This window comes from Carya illinoinensis, chromosome 8, assembly GCF_018687715.1.
Source record: "Carya illinoinensis cultivar Pawnee chromosome 8, C.illinoinensisPawnee_v1, whole genome shotgun sequence".
Classification (NCBI taxonomy): domain Eukaryota; kingdom Viridiplantae; phylum Streptophyta; class Magnoliopsida; order Fagales; family Juglandaceae; genus Carya; species Carya illinoinensis.
In genome coordinates this window covers 17,479,581-17,500,489 of record NC_056759.1, presented here as the reverse complement: position 1 = coordinate 17,500,489, position 20,909 = coordinate 17,479,581, and the positions used below count along the sequence as shown (strand labels likewise).

The 20,909-nt window shown below is 34.5% G+C and overlaps 1 protein-coding gene across 1 annotated transcript; it reads right to left on the bottom strand.

Annotated features, from left to right (window-relative positions):
* Positions 1-4,088: 4,088 nt before the first annotated feature.
* LOC122319350 (CMP-sialic acid transporter 3-like) lies at positions 4,089-13,910 on the bottom strand. Its single transcript, XM_043137379.1, has 16 exons — positions 13,548-13,910; positions 12,253-12,449; positions 11,832-11,948; positions 10,970-11,026; positions 9,882-9,959; positions 9,619-9,663; positions 9,128-9,187; positions 8,888-9,010; positions 7,997-8,074; positions 7,640-7,709; positions 7,011-7,118; positions 5,359-5,492; positions 5,203-5,282; positions 4,814-4,862; positions 4,641-4,692; positions 4,089-4,414 (listed from the first exon to the last, which is right to left on the bottom strand). The coding sequence occupies exons 2-15, from the start codon at positions 12,418-12,420 to the stop codon at positions 4,642-4,644; spliced, it is 1,218 nt and encodes a 405-aa protein (XP_042993313.1). The 5' UTR covers positions 12,421-12,449; positions 13,548-13,910; the 3' UTR covers positions 4,089-4,414; position 4,641.
* Positions 13,911-20,909: the final 6,999 nt, after the last annotated feature.

Genomic DNA, 20,909 nt, shown 5'->3' with positions numbered 1-20,909 from the left:
TTGTCCAATACTTTTTATACAGCGGGATTACCAGTTACACTCCTGACATTCTTCTAACCTTTCTCTTATTTGAATGAAAGATCTTCAATCTCAGTCATCCATTTGCCTTCTGGAGTTGAAGAATTGTAGAGACCAAGTGATTGATGGGACAAGGCTTGCACGTCCTTGAAGCTTTCCTTGGGTCCATGTCCTTGTAGCTTGCCACATAAATAGATGCATGGTCTCCCTTATGAAAACTACCCACCAGGCGTTGAGCCTTACTTACATGGTCAGAAGTATGGCATGCGAGTCTGTAATCTTCTTTTCCCACGCAATCTCTTATTGAGATGTTATTGTTGGAGTACATGCCTTGGTACATCATCTACTACCATTTGAGCTCTTCCGATTTATCTTCTTGTGTTCCCAATTCCGTGACATGTTGCTTGTTGCTCACCTCAAACTACTTCTACGTTACACATTGGTCGCCTGACAGTCTTTGTTTCCTTTTACATTTGCAAGCCTTGCATACTGCTAGCATGCCTTTTTCTCACCCGATATAGAATGTGTCCTTTGGCCGCCTTAATATTTGCTTGCCCAAGGTGACGTTCAACTTGCTTGCTCATACTCCTCACCCCTTGCCTTTGCTTGTCATAATGTATTGCTCACCCTATTATGCTTTCAGTTACATGTTATTCTCCTGACGGCCTTCTTTCCAATTGCGTTTGCCCGCATGTGGGAAGTTCCTTCCTTCATATTAATGCAGGAAATTTATTTCTATGATTAATATGATGGGATGATGTTATGCATGCATTGTAAAATGTTCTGAAGACATGAATATATTCATTCACCCTATATGGTACAAGTCACATAAAATTTACCATGATACAATAATACAATATTCTCCCATGTGCTACATTGTTTCAAATCATATCCATTTCCAAACAAGTTAGTATCTAAAAGTGTATCCATGATATTTTTTCCTCGTGCTTAACTGACCCCAAAATAGTCGAGCAATCTACATTCTCATCACACTATAATATTACCAACCACAAGCAAAATTTAACATTTCCACACAAGGTGCCCGTATTGGATCACCCTCATCATTCAAATTAACCCAAAGGAGAAAAGGAGTTAGAATAACCAACCACGGACTTATCCTCTTTATGATCCTAGTTCTTGGTCAAAGCAACCCCTTCATCAAAATCAACTTTGTGCTAACCCCTCGACAACTCTCACACCCTCGTCTTCTCTCCTTTATTCTACAAACAATTGATTAGTCTCTGGTTGGATGTGAATGGAGGTCAAGAGATATGGTGTTGCATGTATATTGTGCATGGTATATTTATTTAAGTGTGCAAATCACACTTGTGTTAATTATCAATTGACATGTCTACATTGGTTAATGGATGTGTTGGATATAGTGAATTATGAGAAAATGATTTATTGGTTGAAGTTTCCATGTTACAAGTTTGAGTTACAATTTGGTTGCATGAGAATAAGGTGGAAGATGCATGTATGTGGAAAGAAGCAAGTCATGTGTGGATGGAGTAAGTGTTGGGCATTGATGGTGGAATTGTTATGAAGTTATGGATTGGGTTTTGTGATTTGAAAATGACGGTTTTGATGGAATGGTGATGTTCTTGTATTAATGTATTTTATTTTAAAGTGAAGCATGGAGACTCACTTTGAGAGTTAGAAATAGAATAGAAGTATATTAAGTTAAGCATATAACATGGAATGATGTAAATGTGTTATCATAATGGTCTTTGTTGGCCTTGAAGACGAGAATTAGTAGTGAAGAGCAACGTTTTGGGCTACTCATGTAAGTTGAGTCTCAAGGTTCATCATTAAATTTGATATGTGTGTGTGCGCGCGCTAGTCTTAAGAGCTCTGTTTCAAGGTTATGAGCTGTGTTTTGGAAAGTGCTATAATGGGATGTCTAAAAGAGCATATGGGTGTGAGTATGTGAAGTCTTTGGTGTCCATGAGGATGTAAATAATGGATGCCATCAGCCATGAGGTTAGGGTTATAATTTTCTAAATGTATTGAGGGCTAATAAGATATTGACATCGACCCATGTGTAGAAATCAAATGAAGAATTCATAGATGATTATGACCACATGGAAGAGAAGGTTTGACATGCCAAGGGGTGACCTCATTAAGCAAGTTCTATGTTTATATTAATTATTTAATTATATAGAAATTGACATAACGTACGATGTGCAATATGCAGGTACCAATTGACATGAAAGTGATTTGACTCATTCAAGTGAGTAATTGCATGGAGTTTTGGATAAGTACCCATGTTCATATCCTTCTACTGTTTTACGTAAATGAAAATAGAAATGCCCGTTAGAAAATGAAAATGAAAGTCATTTTAGAAAGCTATGTTATATATCAAATGTCTTAAATGTTATATGTATACATACATAGAGTAATGCTAGGTACAGTCATGGAATGCGTAAACGCCGTACAATCGTTTTGAAAAAGAGTGAAATCAACTATTAAAAAATTAATTTTTTTTTTTTTTTTTTGTATGGATCCTGTATTTATTCACTTTTTTAAAAAAATAATTATACAATATTTACGTACTCATAACTACAAGTATTATTTACACGAGATATGTATATAAGCCAATCATTGATAGCCCATTTTAAAATGCACCTTTTTATGATAAATGTGATGTATGAGTATAGTGGATAGATGTTCATTAACTGTTATCACATGTTTATATAATATTGCTATGTAATAAAGTAACTGAATGATTGGGAAGGGAAACGTCTGGGAAGATGGAAAGAAAGGAATAGCCTGTAAATGAATGAATGAATGCATGTGGAATTTTAGAAGTTTTATTAGGGGCCATGACAGAAAAGAATAGTACCAAATGACGAAGGTTAGATTGCAATGCCAGATTGGCTTATTGGCAGTGCACTTAGTCATGACTATTCTAAGGAGGCTAAATTCTTCTTGTAGCTGTTCTTTCCATTAATCACGAGAAGAGTCATTGACCATAAAGGTGGCTAACCCTAACTCACGGGGGTAACAATGACGGTTAAAAGAAAATGAATTTTATGCACTAATGAGGCTGAATGAAAAGAATGTGACAGGATGTGAAACTGCCAACGAAATTGCATGACTGAAAATATATTTTGGTACGTTACAATATTATGAATTAGTGCTTACTTGGCATTCCATTTATTTTTGTTTTAATACGTAAATGTCTTTGGTAAAAAGGGAAGATGAAGCTAAAGGACTCGTTCTTGGGAGAAGAGACAGAAGCATAAGCTAATTTAAAGATATTTTTAAAATGATTGTGTTTACTGTATTATATTTATGAAAGATTTCATATTAGACATAGTTCAAAACAAAAAAAAGAGTAATGTTACATATCATTGTAGAATGCACAAATGCCGTGCAATCGTAATCTATTATTAAAAAATTAATTTATTTTCATACAAATTCCGTATTTATTTACTTTTGTTCAAAATGATTATTTGAAATTTGAGCACTCATAATTGCAATTATCATTTCTCTAAAATTAAATTTGTTTTCCGCAACTATCAGGCAATGACAAGCCCTGTAGTACTGACATGAACTCATTTACTCGGCCTTCATGGCATTGGCACAACTTGATTTCATCACCGACCAAGACCCCACCGATAAATGCTTCGGTAGGGTCAGTGATGAACGACCCTCTTCACTGACCGACCCTCTCAGGTGACCACCAAAGCTAGAGTAGCCAAGATAATCAAAGACCAATTCAAGAAACTTTTTAAGAGAACTTGAGAGAGAGAGAGAGAGAGAGAGAGAGAGAGAGAGAGAGAGAGAGAGATACATGGTGAGGAATTTAAACAATTGACCCCTCACCAATGCCTATGATCCTGATCCTTTGCCAGACACCATTTAAGTTCAAATTACACATTAACTATCAGTTCCTCTTGTTTATGTTTCATAAACAGAGATGCCGTACAAGCCAATCTGTCAATATGTCTTTCATGACAAGATGCACCATATGAGTAACCTTTCATTGAGATGTTTTGATAGAACTTTGCTGATGATTCAACACTAACCGCAAACCAATTTAGACCAGAAAGAGAAAAGAAAGTGGGTGACTATAAGTAAGAAGGAATATATTATTTTCGATATGAGACGAAAGAGTATGAATACAAAACTTTCTACAATTTTGTATGCGGTTATAACTTTGTTCTATTGTAACTTTTGACTTGCTCAAAGGCATTGATACACTAAGAACAGGTTACCGAGGCTGCAACAGGGTGACTGAAGGATCCCAGAAAGATTGAGAACGGGAGATGCTGAAAGATGTGATGAATTTTCTTAATGTAGATATTTTTACTATACTGGATAACTAAAAAAACCACTGTTATCTTCTCAAATGTCTGTTGAAGCTACCACAAGAATAAAAACCCCCGAGTTCCTGAAATGGAATCATATAGAAATATCAATGTAATAATAAATACATTCGAAATAGTTGATTATGTAGTTTATCGACATTAAATATCAAAGTTCAGGCAAATCAAAGTTCACATGTTGAAGAAGAAACCTGTTCAGATCAATTGCCAGGAAGCACTTTCCTTGACTAGTAAAAGCAATTCATCTGCTTCTAAAATAAGAAAAGCAATGGCTAGCTTGAGATATGTTACCTTAGAGAGGAAGAAGTGGTGCTTTCTCATCATGTACAACACGATGGTTAGCCTGGGAACACATTGGAGAAAACAAAGCTTTTAAATATCAAATGAATACAGTATATAGTTTTAAAATGGAATTAAGGCCATTCTCACGAATATAACAAAAAACAGTAGCTGAAGTTTCTTACATCTTCATTTGCCCCAGCTGCTATATTTATGACTGATGTATCCTTTGTCCTGTAAAATTATGTGTAAGTGTAAAACAACCATTTATCACATTGCTGAAACCAACTACACCGATCGTAATCTAGAGCCTTTTATGAAAATAGATACGATAGAAAAACTGCTTTCACTCGAAAAGAACAGAAGGAAGTACATTAGCATGCCAGGTTATTCTAACTACAAAAAATATGATTAAGGATGCCAGCTGTTGCGAAACACTAAGGAGGACATCATCCTTGAAACTAGTGGGACTGATTGTTACGGACAAAAAAATACAACAGTCGGTCCCTCCTGAATGCGAGACTTTTTTATACAACTTACAAACAGAACCAAACCAAAGTGGACAAACACACACCTCTGATTTTTCTCATTGTCCATCATTTCCAAATGATCCTTCTGTGGTTCATCCTTAATCTTTGAAAGTGGTGAAAAGAACTGTACAGAGAAAGTAGACATAAGCCAAGTTCATGAAATGGAATGGACTCTCTCTCTCTCTCTCTCTCTCTCTTACCTGATGCATAGAGATGAACACAATAGAGATTCCTAATATAAAGTTTATAGTCAGGGTATGACCAAACAGTGCAGCAGATGCAATTCCTGTGAAGATTGTGGCGACAGTAGATGAATATTTCTTCAGAATTGTATCTGCAAACATCGAGAAAAATATGTTTTAGAAAAAGCACAAGAAAATACATCAGTTTGTGAAAGGTGTTGGCCAATAACGTACTAAGAATACAATATTATTATGGTAACCATCCAAGATCATTGAAATGGCCTTGCACCATCAGATTTTCTAGTTGGTTAGTGAGAGAGGAATTTTGTCAGGCACCGGTAACATCCCAGTTGGTCATGACATCAAAATTTAATTTTCTTGGATCAAGTTGTAAGTTAGAACTGGTTCGAGGTGGTTTTGAAAGTCTAATTGCTTTTTAAGATGCAATGCAAATCAGACCCAGCCATTTTATCCTTAATTTATCTTCAACCTTTCATCAAATTTCCCCCTTTAAATAACTTCAAATTAAGAACACTTGACCCAATTAATTATCAAAAAAAGAAAACTTGACCCAATTATTTAAATATCCAACTCATATATTTTCCTTTGGGATGTCGTCGAGTTGGGAATGGGTCCGGATTCTGGATCTTCTATGTGGTAATGCTCAGGTCAGGCATTTTACGTATTTTGTTTTACTCCTATTCCTTTCTCCTTCAAGCAAGAACTTGAAGCTTATTCAAAAAACAATAGAGTCCCTCTGTTCATGATAACACATAAAATCAAGGGGATATGCTGACAAAGCATTTAATATTTGAGCACAGAAGCTTCAATCCTTCTGTCATTAAGCACAATAGCTTCAAATTTGATATAAAATTACATGATGGGGATGAGAAATAGGAGTATGAAGACTACTAAGAGCAGCATGGTCAACTAAATAGCAACAAAGTGACTCTTTATTGTTCAGCATTGAAAAGCAGTGCAAAAAGCTAGTACCCACTGAGAAAGGCAGATAAGTGTACATCTAAATTGCTTATTGCCAGCTACTTGACCACTAAATTCAACCTTGCTTGGTCATGGTTAAAAGCATTTAGTTCATATATATCATTGGGCTAACTCTCCAGATAAACTAAACATATGAATTTTAGAGGTATCGTACTTTCACAAGAGATAGGTTTGTCAAATATTATAGTTTCTCTCTTGCATGCTGCTTGCATACTTGGGCTGATTGTTGTGTTTTATAAGGCACTGATTTCTTAGTATTAATTTAAAACAAAATCCAAAACAACCTCCCCGTTTGGTTACACAAATGAGATAAGATGAGACGAGATGAGACGAGACGAGACGAGATGAGATGTTTTGAATAGTAACGAATAAAATATTGTTATAGTTGTAATGATGAGATGAGATGAGATGAGATTTTTAGTTTTGGTTAATCAATCTAGGTGCTTGCCACATTAGAATTCAACATTGTGTGTGTGTGTGTGTGTGTGTGTGTGTGTGTGTGTGAGCGAGAGAGAGAGAGAGAGAGAGAGAGAGTCTATGTTTATTCATTCTGTACAATGCTAAAACATCAGAGAAAAGAAATGAAGCAGGCTGCTAAAAAATGGTATGCCAGTTAATGGATACATGAGCTGCAAAACAAAGTAAGAAAATCGTAGGGAAGTAATCACCTGCATATTTGAAAAAAAATGATGATAAAATCCCTTGGGCAGCGTTGTTGCAGATTAATAGCATTGTAGCCTTAGAATGTCCTTGCAGTATATCCAAGCTACTGGGACCTTAAATATTAAGATTCAGTGGTTAAAACAACAATTCTGAGTTAAGCAATAGAGTTTTGAATTAAATTTTTTAATTATCACTTTATTGTCATACAGTCTGTGAGCTACACATCAATTAACCCGAGTCTGAAATTGGGTTATAACTTATTGCAAGCAAAAGAAAAATAGAAAAATAAGCAAATAGGACATAATAGTATTGATAATTATAAAACAGAAATAAAAAGAACATTGCTTCCAGAACCTTCAGTAATAGAATAAAAATACACGTAAAAGATTTTTCACAGGACATGTAAAGACTTTCCATACTCACTTTAGACCAAATAAATCAAAGTTAGAGAATCCCATTGAAATACATATTAAGGTTGATAAATGAGAGCATGTTCTCCATCAAACAATTGGCATTTATCCAATGCTTCAAACTTATGAAGTACTTTTTATGTTATTCAGTAATCTCAACCATGATAATTTATATTTTTTGGATCAGTAACCATGATAATTTAAATTATGTCTGGTGTCTTTACCTTTGAAAATGGCGATTCCAATAATAGCTATGAAGTTGAATATGGCACCATAACCATATAGAAACAAGTTCTGCAAAAGGTTAAAAGAAAAAATACTTTTGGATGAGTATATAAGTTGGATGTAATGGAGGAAACTCGTTGAAAACCATCTGAAATTCAGTGAAGGGTTTACATGGAGGCAAGAACAAAATAATATATAACTGAAATCAAACGTCAATATTTCAACATCAACTAGCTCTATCTAATTCCAACATTTAAGTCTTCCATAATCTCTCTAGACTGTATGGAAAACAGTGAAATGAAGCTCTTGCCTGAAGCAAGAATGTACCAATTACCAAATCAGTAATATGACTTTACCTGAAGGTAAATGCTTGTCTCAAATTGACTCTTCATAGCATACTCATTGAAGACAGATGCCAATGATGGAACAGTGACCTGTATTAATGTTCAATATCAGTTTCCGTTAGATCTTGTTCTATAATATGACAGGTATAGAAAATCACACATATTCATGTTTAGTTGTTAAAACTTTTAGTGAACAGTTTCTTAACCCAATATGCCATGCTTCTTAGTACATCTAAACAGCTCCTATATGTTTAGACCAGCAAAAAAAAATTTGAGAAAACAAAACTAATAACTAGATGACAACAAGAGAAGAAAAGCTCAAATGTAATTTAATATAAATTCTATTTTCCCTGTCACAGCCTTGTGAATTCCCCCAACCTTAACCTCTACACATCATTCTTATATAGAAAGCAGGAGGAGGCTTCTATTGAGACAGAACATTTTCACTTCTTTTTTTAACTTTTTTTATCCACCAAAAGTTGTCTTTGTTTATCCACCGAAAGTTGTGTTTTGACACGATATAGATAAAATCAGTGTCTAATCCTGGTAACCCCCACATTAATATCAGTCTGATGCCATAAAACCAAGTAGTTCTGAGGAAGCAGTGTGGTCTTAGACAAACTCAAACTCTTTTTAATGCCTTCAGTAAATGGCAAAAAGTCTTATTACTATATGCTTGTAGATATTGGCTTTCTTTTTATGATTCTCTTCACAACAAGCTCATCAAATTCATCCTCATTCTAGCTACAAATACAAAATGAAGTACAAGCTCAACACATTAGTAAGCAGTAACCACCTCGACAAGCCCCTCATGACTTAGATTATTCCACCACTTAGTTAAAAAAAAAAACCCGGTAACTGCAAAAGCTAGTCATACTGGAGTGAAATTTTTTGTACACATACAAATATCAAGGTGTATATATATGCGCCTGTTGCAACTGGAAGACCTAGAGCAGTGGTACCCTCAGGTAGGGATTTTAGCTGATTGACACTTATTCCAATTAACAACAGAGCAAGAGCCTCCCACTGTTACAAAACAATCAACGGGTATAAAAATTCAAAGTAATGATGCGAATTAGGGTGTGAGCATTCAGAAAGTCTGCAATATGAATCGACTGAAGAACTTTTAGTTTCCAAATAAACCTGAATGATGGAAAACCGCCTTCTCATGACTATTTTCAACAAAATTGCAATAACCAAAACCTGCACGAGTTTGAATCCAGGTATCAAGAAGATAATTATTCAGGGATCATTCCATTGATGAGGGGCAAAGGGATAGAAAATTCAACTCCGTAGGGAATGGTAGCTTTGTACTATTTCATAGAGGGTGACAAAACCCAATTCTATAGGCAATGGTGGCTTTTGTACGATTTCATAGAGGGTGAGAAAATTCAACTTCATAGGCCATGGTGGCTTTGTATTATTTCGTAGAGGATTCAAAACCAATCCACAGATCAATCATCTTAAGTCAATTAAACTCATTTACTGAACAAGTCCAGTCCCACAATTAGAAATTGAACCATGACTGTACACAATAAATGCAAAGTTCAGTAATAGGCTCTATACCAATAAGTATCAAAATAAAAAATGCATCCATATGACAAAGACATCACTATTTATAATCACGAAAATACCTTCGAATTGCTCAACATCTTCACAGTTGCAGGATTAAAATAAAGCTGCACATGACATAGAAGTGTTATTGCAAACATACTTGAAACTCAACTAATTAATAATAGATTCTAGCCTCTATAATTAACGTTCAGCTTCTTTTCAAAACATAATCAATTCTTTCCTGTAGAGGTGGAGGAAGGAAAATCATCATGTTCGGAATCCACACAAAGTTTGTGAAGAAAATGAAAAATTACAGCGGTAAGAGAAAAATGATAACTTATACCTGCATAATGAACTTTAGATAATTATTAATAGCATAAAGGAGGGCAGGAACAGCAAGGAGCACATTGTTACGGGCTGCCTGCAGGGTTAAGAAAAAGAAAAATGTCATCTATATTTATTTAATCTTTTAATTTCCAAGCAGCTGACTAGTGACAGCAGAAAATGAACTTGGGTTGTCATGTTTTCTTAGGTCAGGAAGTATTCTAACATGGAAATGACAAAAGAATTACAAATCAATGTGAAAAGATGGTAGATGCTAAAGAAAAAAAGTGATATAAGCATAAATGGTTTGAGAATCACTTCAGTAGAAGAAAAAAAAAAAAAAAAATCCAAAAAAAGCACAGAGAGAGAATAAAAGAAAATACTTGAGCTATTAAAAAAAGAATAAAAAGAAAAACAATATCAGACATTCAACATTGAACTATGAAATATGGCTCAGTCAACAATGCTCATGCACAGCCAATTAAAAAATGATAGAAAGAAAATTATTATTGATCTGGTGCACTCCTAATGAAGCATCATTTACCATACAAATGATCTTATACAGAAATAAAAATCATAGGTAAGGTTCCTCCTTGGATTCCTTTTTCTCCCAGATTTTTCTCAATTATTTAAATTATCATGTATACATCCTGGTACTTGGGCTTCACCTTCTCTTATGAATAAAACTTTTTGATTACCTACCAAAAAAAAAAAAACTATTTATATTAATCTTCATAAGCAGTGAAAATTTAGGTAAACATTCATTTTATACTGATCATCAGAAGGTATCTTGGATCCCAAAAATCCCCCCAATGCCTTACATAACCAAACTGAAACTCACAATGTTCTAACTAATAGTATGATACATTCTTTCAAGCATATTCCACCAACTATTATTGGCTGTAAGGGAGACACAGCATTTAGCATGCTACTTGGGAAGTCAAAATTATGTCCAAGAAAAAGTTTCAATAACTAGTTGAGTGGATTCGAGTCCAAAATCCATAATTAGTTCCATGATCCCAATTGATTAAATATACACAAGGCCCCAAACTTTGTCTCCGGATATACAAAAATAAACCTGCAACGGTAATATATCATATCTCATACCTGTACAAATGTAGAAACAGATAGAAGAGGTTTTTCACCAACTTTCTTATGCCGGCCCTGAAAATTTAATGAAACAAAAAGAGCATATAAGAAGCAAAATTATGAATAAATTAAAGCAATTTGGCAACTCAAACATATAGAAGATCCAATGTAGAAGATTTTTGGCTGTATATTTTTTCTTTTATAAAAGCATCTGAAGCAGTGTTTCTTACATTAGCAAAGGGTCAAGAAGCCAGAGCTGGATGCTTTTGCAAACCTCACACAAAAAATAACACTTTTTAATTATACAGAAGATGACTGATATCAAGAGCCATCATCATCTTAGGAAGTGATCTTTCTTCGTATAATTTGCCTATCTTGCTTAATATAAGTTGACCCTAAAAGGTCAAATTTCATTAATAAAAAATCCTTAACTGGAAATACCCCCACTACCTTGAGACAATTATTCTCTTCCCTTGATAGTTTTCATTATCCTTTTCTGATTCTTGAATTGTAGGTATTCTTGTTTCTTTGTAGTTATGTTACAAGAAAAGAAGTTTCATTGTTTGACATTGCATTATTTTGAAATGTAGAATTTTAACTTTTTTTGTAATTAATAAGAAATTTTATTACAAAGAATAGGCACAGCCCAAGTACATAGGATGTATACAAAGGAAAATATGTAGAATATTAGCTTGAAGGTATATTTTTACTAACTATTAATCCTTTCATAATTTCCATGAAATTGGAATACACTAGACATGCTATGAAAACCAACATGATTATACTCCACAAAGAAACTACAAGGAAAAATACCAGAAACTAGGGGAAGAGAAAAAAGGAATTCCCCAAAGCTTCAGAAGGTGAAAGGGGACATATATACCTGGATCAAAAGCATAGCAATAGCAAAAACAACTTTTGCTGCTTCTGTCAAAAAGTTGACGCTTACAGGACTAAACATGAATTTCCCATCCACCTTAGATATAAAAACTAATATAGGCTGCACAAAAAGGAAACAACAAAAAGAGCTTAAGAGCCTATGAAAAAGATTTAACTCAAAACAGCTAATGTAAGCTTAAGACAGTGTTTTTCACTTTTTGAGTACTTAAGATGAGATGATCTATGTTCCTAAATTTTATCAATGAGATTCATAACGGTGATCATGACTTCCCATGATTGAGTTGCACAAAGCGAACTGACAAGACAAAATTCAACATCAAAAGGGAATTATTTATGTAGGAAGGCAATATTCATCACTTATCCATGTATTAGATCAACATAGCAGACAAGAATGACCCAATCACCTGCAGACCAACCAAGAGGCAGTCACCAACAACCAAAAGGATGTTCAGGACACGCGATTTTGAGGAAACGTCACTTCTATGCCTGTCATATGCCTTTGACACAGTTTTGGAAGTTGGGGACAACAATTTTGAGTGGCAAACATGGCATTCTACCATCCCGCTCTGCATGCACTTGCCCGCTAGCCTTGAATTCCACACTGTTTTCAAAATTGATGAAATTAAAATGAGGTCCGAGTATAAATATTAAACAAAAAATAACAGAAAATCAATCAAAACCACCATTCCTAACAGAGAGTTTATGCTTGAGGTTTTTTTGTAGTTATAGAAACTTTTTATTTGGCTATAGAGCTGGTTATTTACACGCACATATGTGTTTTGATGTGGGTTATTCGAGTCAGCAAGCCTACATAAATGTCTATACATGATCGTCAATTTACATGTATCATATGCATGCATATATGTCAACATTGGTGGGTATGAATAAGGATATATACATTTAAATCCTGGATAGACAACACCACCCACCAAAACCACGTATCAGTAACCTAGGATAACTCATAATGCAGAATCGAATCTAGGATGTTTGAGTCTATAGCTCATCCCAAGCCAGCCCTTTGACCACTAGGTTGCATCAGGGCGGCTGGTAATCATGCATTATTATCATATATTTAGCATAAATGTCCAAAAATAGGGAAAGACTGATATCGTAATACAAGGGAATTAAGCAATATACATGTTTGCGAGTTCTTATGCAATATAAAAAACATCATTGACCAATAAACATAATGCAATCATGTATATGAATGATTTTTCTATCTACACGCACACATATACACTCCAAAGATGTCCAAAAAAAATGCGCAGTAAATTTCTGCTACATGCGCACCAATATATATGTGTGTGTGTATATATATATATGGACATGTACACACAAATTGAGCACCACATTAATAAATAGCGTTATACATGGACAAGCATTACGTGTTCAAGGTTAATAGAAGCAAAACAAGAAAATTTTCATATCTGCCAGCAGAAACGCAAGCCAACATACATATACAATGAAATTTTCGGCTAAATTTAAGCTGTTCACCGTGGTACCTGAACCTAAAAGATACAAATTGTCAATTAACTTCCATCGACTCAATCAAACTTTGGAGCTGGCTTATTGAAATTTATTCAAAGCACACGCATACAAGCATAACTGGACTAAAAATACATAACCATATAACCGAATCGACAATAATAAAAGAAAATGAATGAGAGATCAAACGGGAAAAAGAGAGACAAAAACACACCAAGTTAGATATAGTCAGAAACGCGCGCAATCCAAACCAGATCTTGCGTGTGTAACACAACAAGAGCTCAATCGAGAAGCAGAAGCAGTGCAAAGTGAAATGGGTATGGTCGATCCGATTCGAAAAAGACAAAACAATTTTACAAAAAGAACTGGGAAAAAGATTCTCAAAATGTCATCAAGAGTCGGGAGATGTTGGGTGGTAAAACGTCGCTGACACTTTACGGCTCTTTAATCTATAGTAAAGGAGAAGGGGAGGTTTTATGTTCTAATACCACAGGAAACCTCTCTCTCTCAATCTCTCTCAGTCTCTCTCTCTCTCTCTCCGGCAGGAATCACGATTCACTGCAATTTCTTTTATTTTTTCCACTTAAATAGTTGTTACAATTCGAAGGGATACATGCATGTATATTTAATGTTTTTAATAGATAGATCAAGTATTTAACGTTATATATTATATTTAATACTATTAAATATTTATCTCTTCTGGATAATAAAAATATTTTATTTTATTTTATTTTATTTTATTATTATAAATTTTTTACTTAAAATATAATAAATAATTTAATTTTTTTTAATTTCAAAATAATTATAATATTTTAATAATAATTTATTTAACTTTCAATTTCCATTAACAGAACTAAGTCAGCCCAAGGATTAATTTCAAGTTAATCTAATTACAGTTAAAAGGGAAAATAATATTTAGGATGTGTTTGTTTTGGCTGAAAATATTTTTGATAAAAATGTTTTTATCTCATGGAAAGGACAGAAAAGAGAGATGAATGGGAAAAGGATTAGTAGGTCAACGGGAAAATCTTATGTTTGGGATGGAAAATAACTTTACCCCACTCCAAGATGTAGGCCATTTTCCACCCGTATTTCATGCATTCTTCTCCACCCCGAAGGAAAATATTATTTAGATATAATTACTAATTTAAGTTAATATAATCACTGATGCCCTCAGTCAAAACAGGAAAATATTATTTAGTTTCTGTTTGTTTCCGGTGAAAACATTATAGGAAAAAAATATTTTCATCTCTTCGTTTTTTCTGAAAAGGACAAAAAATAAAAGATCAACCAACAAGGATCAGCAGATTGATAGGAAAATCTTGTGCTTGGGTGGAAAATGACTTCCGGGCATAAGTCATTTTCCACCCCTATTCATGCGTTATCCTCCACTTAGTTTATTTTTGCTCAAATAAAATATATGTCCAATCATAAATTGCCACGTGACAATTTTAAAATTTTGTTTAAAAATTTTTATTTTAAAAATATAAAATTCATATATCATTATTAAAATATATTTACTATTTATTAAAATAATTTGATTAAATTATTCTTTTAAAAAAATACTTTAGTCATAAATAAATTGTAAAAATATAAACTTACAAACTAATCTGACTTGATATGATATGTTAAATTAAAAAATAATTTTTATTATAAAATATATTTAACGAATTTTTTAAAATTATAATAGTTTATGAATTTATTTTATTATATATGTAACAATTCTTTTATTTTAAAAAATAAAGTAAATTGAACAAGGGATGGACCAGTGGTCTCTTCTCCCAAGGGCTCCGTGGGATTTACAACCTGAATATCTCTTTATTCTTTTAAGTTTCAAGGCATCATGCCTTTATGTTTTTGTGAGTAAATTACTATAATGGATATGTCATGAGGTTTTATTAGGAAAATGGTTTACCAATAAGAAAGAAGATAAATCATTATAATAAAAACCAAAATAAATGCTGTCAACCAATTTAGGGAACAAAATAAAGTTAAAATAAAAAGGGAATGAGCACCTAAACAGTAAACAAACCCTTTAAATACTTAACATACCAACATAACACCCCACCAAACTACAAACTTCCTTTGTTGGTCGGATGTTTTGAATGACGTTAAGTAACCTCAACAAACACCATGCCATCTACGTTGCCTATTTTCTTCTTTAGTCTGGTTGATGGTAGCAAGCCAAATTACCCTCTTGGAAAGCTTGTTGCATGTGGTAGGAGGGGAAGAAACGGAGCCATAGATAATGAAAATGACCAACTATTAAATTTCTCTCTCCTTTTATCAAAAGAGAAATGATATTTATAATTATAAAGTATACAAGTGTTATGCATTCATTTGAAGAAAAAAATGAGTAAATATAAAACTCACATAAAAAAATTAATTTTTTAATAATTGAGTCCACTTTTTTCTAAAAAGAATACATGATGTTTGCACAACTCATGACTGTTTTTAACATTACTTTTTTCTTGAAAGTGTTAGGACTATTACATAAAATCGAGATATACTACTTTGGAAGGAAACCATATACAAAAACCTTAGTCTAACCGAGACATGTGTTTGGCACCATGTTGCATTCTAACCTTTACCATTTTTTATTCTAAAGAATAAATCACATAATCAAGCATTGTACTTTCTTTACGAGCCTAAAAAGAGTAGATAATGCATGCAAGTCATAAAAGCTTAACATTTGCAAAGCTTAAACTCAAATCATCAACACTAACAACAATGATGCTAATCGAGATCTCCAACCAATATGAACTTCACAAATCAACCGTTTATTTCCAGAAAATACTTTCAATAACTCATTGACATGCTCATCTTCCAAATACCCAAAATAGTAGGAAAAGGTTGAACTTAGCATAGCTTAAATCTTTATGCTTATAAGGCTGGTTCCTATTCAACTCTCACTATCACTCTCGATTTCCTTGAGATTTTCGTGTTATGAGCTTTTGATCTTTGTGTGTTGTGGCTTGGACTTGGACGTTTATCCATTTAAGGAAGGTTCGTGAATATCCTTATCGTGCCATTATTATGTCATTAATGTGGGTGGGCTTCAGATAATCTACTGGAGCCCTCATGAAGTCTCTGTGTATCTTCTCTCACCCTTTGTTACGCTTATAAAGAGGTGTTCGTGGGCCTTTTTGTAGACTTGATTGGCCCAACCCGAGGGGGAATATTGTCCATCCAGTTATCCAAATAATTCTTGTTATCCGGGTGTGGTTAGAATTTTGTTCCGTTCACTTTGTCCTTATTCTCATCAATGCTTCTCTGCACTACATATTCTCATGCCTGGCGTTATGTGTACCCCCACGTACCTTTGTACCGCAAGGATCTCGGGATTTGCCTGCAATGCTTCTTCTTTGCCACTCGTCAATTTCCTTGTGGGAGTCATTCAATTGTTGTCATCCCTTATTTAAGTTCCCATTCCTGATTTCTGTACACATTTTTTCCTCTCTGCTCGTTATGGTTATTTTCTCTTCAACTACCCAGTTTCTTCTCGCCTATTCTTTGTCTTGTATTTGATGCCTCCCCGAAACACTCTCCCATTTTCTTCTTTTGGGGTCTCGCTAGGACCTCTTCTCAGCATAGTCCTCCTTGCTTTGATTGGTACAGTTGGTCCTCGTCGATTGGGTTGGTGGGCTCGAGGGAAGTAAGGGACATTTATTATAGTGCTCAACTTTGTGATGAATCTTTTAAAAAATAATTTTAATAAAAATAAACAGAAATTACAGTTTATTTTTTAAAAAAATTTCTTTTCATATCAGAATACAAAAAAACTCCACGTTTATAAATAAAATTTTTTTTTTAATTAAAAAGGTTACAACAACAAATATTAATTTTCATAATTAAAATCTCTCATACAAAATATTCTCTAGGCTTTCATGCTCTTCCTTTTGGATTGTACCCATCTTGACACATTATGCTCATCTTGATCTTGGGAGGGCACACATAAAAAACTAAAATAAGTTGATAACTCGTAAGCATTAATTCATACAGTTAAAATATAATAATATAAGTTTTCAGTTATGCATTCATCACTGCATACATATCATATACATAGCATGCATAGACATTCTATTTGTTTTAAAACGTTGCGAAGTAGGATTTTTCTTTTAAAAATATTTTCTTCTCGTAAAACAGTTTCACACCCCTCGCTGTCTCCATTTCCTAAAGAATATGTTCATGCATATATCTTTTCTTACATACATTCATGCATACGTCTTTTCATACATACATGTATTCTTTCTTAACATGCATACATTTTTTCTCATCGCTTTCATTAGTCGTTGCATACTATTGCGCCCCGTGTGCTAGGGTTAGCGGTCTTTTGGATCTGATTCCGCCCGTGGCCACAGGTTGGGAATCCTTTCCGTCAGGGTGCAGCACTAGGTGCATTACTAGTACTACTTATCATTACAATCTGCCTAGTCCATTCCTTCGGTACCTTTTCCTTTTCCGTTCATTTGACCATTATGTATTTTCATTCATCATGCATTCAGTCCATCCATTCATTTTCATTCATTTTCAGTTCGTTCAGTCCTTTACAATCATTTCATTCCTTCAATTCTTATAGTCCGTTATAGTTCTTTAAGTTTTTCAATTCATTTCATTCATAAAAGTTATTTAAAAAAAATATAGTTTTCTTTCTTTTCGTAAAAATCTAAAAGTAGTTTTCTTTCATTTGTATTGTTTAAAAACGTGGGTTCGTGCATCTTTTAAAGCTTTGGTTCGTTTCCCTTCGTGAACATACATATAATACGTACCGCGTATGGCATTCATCCACATACATACTTTGAATGTATGAAAAGAGCTACCAAGGAGGACCGTTACATACTTATACTTGAAAACTTATGTTTAGTTTTATTTTTCGTAAAGCGTGTTTCGTAGAGAAAACCTTTCATTTTCGTTTTAAAGAAAAGCATTTCATTTTCGTCTTCATTAATTTAAGAAAACTCTAGAAGAGTATGAACGCAATACTTACCTTGACTTCATACCATACTCATTCTATACAGTCCATTCGTGTGCATGTCAGATGGCAATCTACATCATACACATAACCTTACGTCATTATTTATCTAATGCATAAGTAACTATTCTAAAAATAGAACTACGCTTCACTTGGAACACTCTCCATCCATCGTTGCGCTCGTACGTATATTTTACTATATTAAAATCTTCGAAGTCTTATTCCTTAAAGTCAACCTCCGTAATTCACCTTAAGGTTAAGACACTAAGACTTCCATCTTATTTTTCTATCAACCACATGTCGACGCATGACTCAGACTAACTAAGTCATACATCCCAATCCTAGACAACTTGCCTATTATTATCTCCATGTATCCTAGCTCATACTCAATCTTCATTCACATCCATACATGCCACATGACTTTAAACCAATTCTAAGGTTTAAATATCGTGCAACCATGTAACACCCGTCCTTGTGGTGGGACCTTTTTAGTTCAATTTTGATAAAAATCGACGAGAATTACGATTCCTTTAAAAAAAATTTCCATTCATGACAGGATACAAAAGACTCCATGTTATAAATAAAATTTATTTTTTTAATTAAAATATTACAGTAGAAAACATTAAGTTTCATAATTAAAGTTTCCAATATAAAATATCTTACCTAAGCGTTCGTCCTCTTCCCCTTGGGCTGTGCCTTTCCTGACTTGTCATGTTCATCTTGTCCCTAGGAGGGCACACATAAAAACTGAAATGAGTCGATGACTCGTAAGTATTACTCCATACAGTTAAAATATAATAACATAGATTTTTAGTTATGCATTTATCATTCCATACATACATATCTTACATAGCATGCATACGTCTTTCTTTTTATTTGAAAACGATGCGAGGTGGGGTTTTTCTTTAAAACATGCTTTCTTCTTTAAAATAGTTCACCACGCATCGCTGCCTTCATTTCTTAAAGAGTGTTTTCATGCATTTATCTTTTTACGTACATTCAAACATACATACTTACATTCATGTGTTCATCTTTTCTTACTTACGTACATTCATGCATTCCATTCATCCATACATACATGCATTCATTCTTAAAATGCATCCGTTCTTTCTTTTCACTTTCATTGGCCATAGCACATTGTTACGCCCTGTATGCTGGGGTTAGAGGTCTTTTGGACCTGATTCCGCCCGTGGCCACAGGTTGGGAATCCATTCCATCAGGGTGCAACACTAGGTTCACTACCAGTACTACTTACCCGACATTGCAATCTGCCTCGTCCAGTCTATTCATTAGTATGATTTCTATTTCATTCCATGTGACTGTTACATAATTTCATACTTCATACATTCAGTCTGTTCATTCATTTTCAGTCATTTCCTTTCCTTTATAATCCATTCTTTCATTTCAATCCTTACAGTGCTTACGGTTCTTCAGTTCATTTCTTTCATAAAAGTCATATTAAAAGGCCGACGCTACACCATATACTCCACGCTTCTCTACTACGCCATCCAACCCTTCGTGACACGTCATCTGGTGTATCACGACCTTGCATAGAGTGCACTCACATGAACTTTCTTCCATCCACACTACAACACACATTGTTACGATACACACCTCACGGTACATCGCTATGCAACATGGAGTACACATCACACGTACTTCCTTCGCTACAATACTTATTATCACGATGCACACTACATAGTGTATCGTCATATAACACAGAGTATGCTCTACGCGCACTCCCTTCACACTTCATACCGTATCACAACTATGGCGCTCATCTCATGCCCATACTCACAGCACAGTCCACAACACTACATAGTCAAGCCCAACACTTCACAACTACACAGGGAACTCCAAAAATACTAACTACACAATCTATAATCCAACTAATCAACTACTTTAAACATAAATAACTAGAGATAGAGGGTTATACCATCGACGGGTATGGTGGCTTAAGGAGGAGGAAATGGGTGTAAAACCCATTTGCTTGGAGGGAGAAAGAGGGAGAGGTGGCTACTGATACAGCTCACCACCGGTGGAGTAGTGCTCCCCGGTGGGGGAGGATTAGGCTAGAGGTGGAGGTGGGGCACGGCGGCTAGAAGGCTTAGACCGAATGGTGGAGAGGAGAGCACATGCTCGACGTGCATAGACTTCAGCTTGGATAGCACGAGCACTACCAGATGGACGCAATCAAGTGCTTGGAGTCGACTCCAGACCTATCGATGGACGAGCAGCGAGACATGAGAAAGAAGTTTCCTCCTAGCAATGCCCAAGATGCACAACATGCACGAGAACGCTAGGACGACGTAAGAGCCTATTTAAATGGGTCCCTAATAAGGATAGGTAAGATTTTTAGTGCTTTAGTCAAAATTTTAGGACGTTAAGAAAAATTTTAGAAACTTAAGCAAATTTGTAGTACATTAGGCCAAACCTTAGGGCCTTAAGCAAATTTCGAGGACGAAATTTATTTAAGGAGGAGAGATTGTAATATCCACTCCTTCTTTCATCTTCTTCTTTATTTATGAGCCTTGATCTACGTGTCAAACTTCGGTCTATGTGTTGAGCCTCATTTTACGTGTCAAGTTTCGATCTATGTGTTGA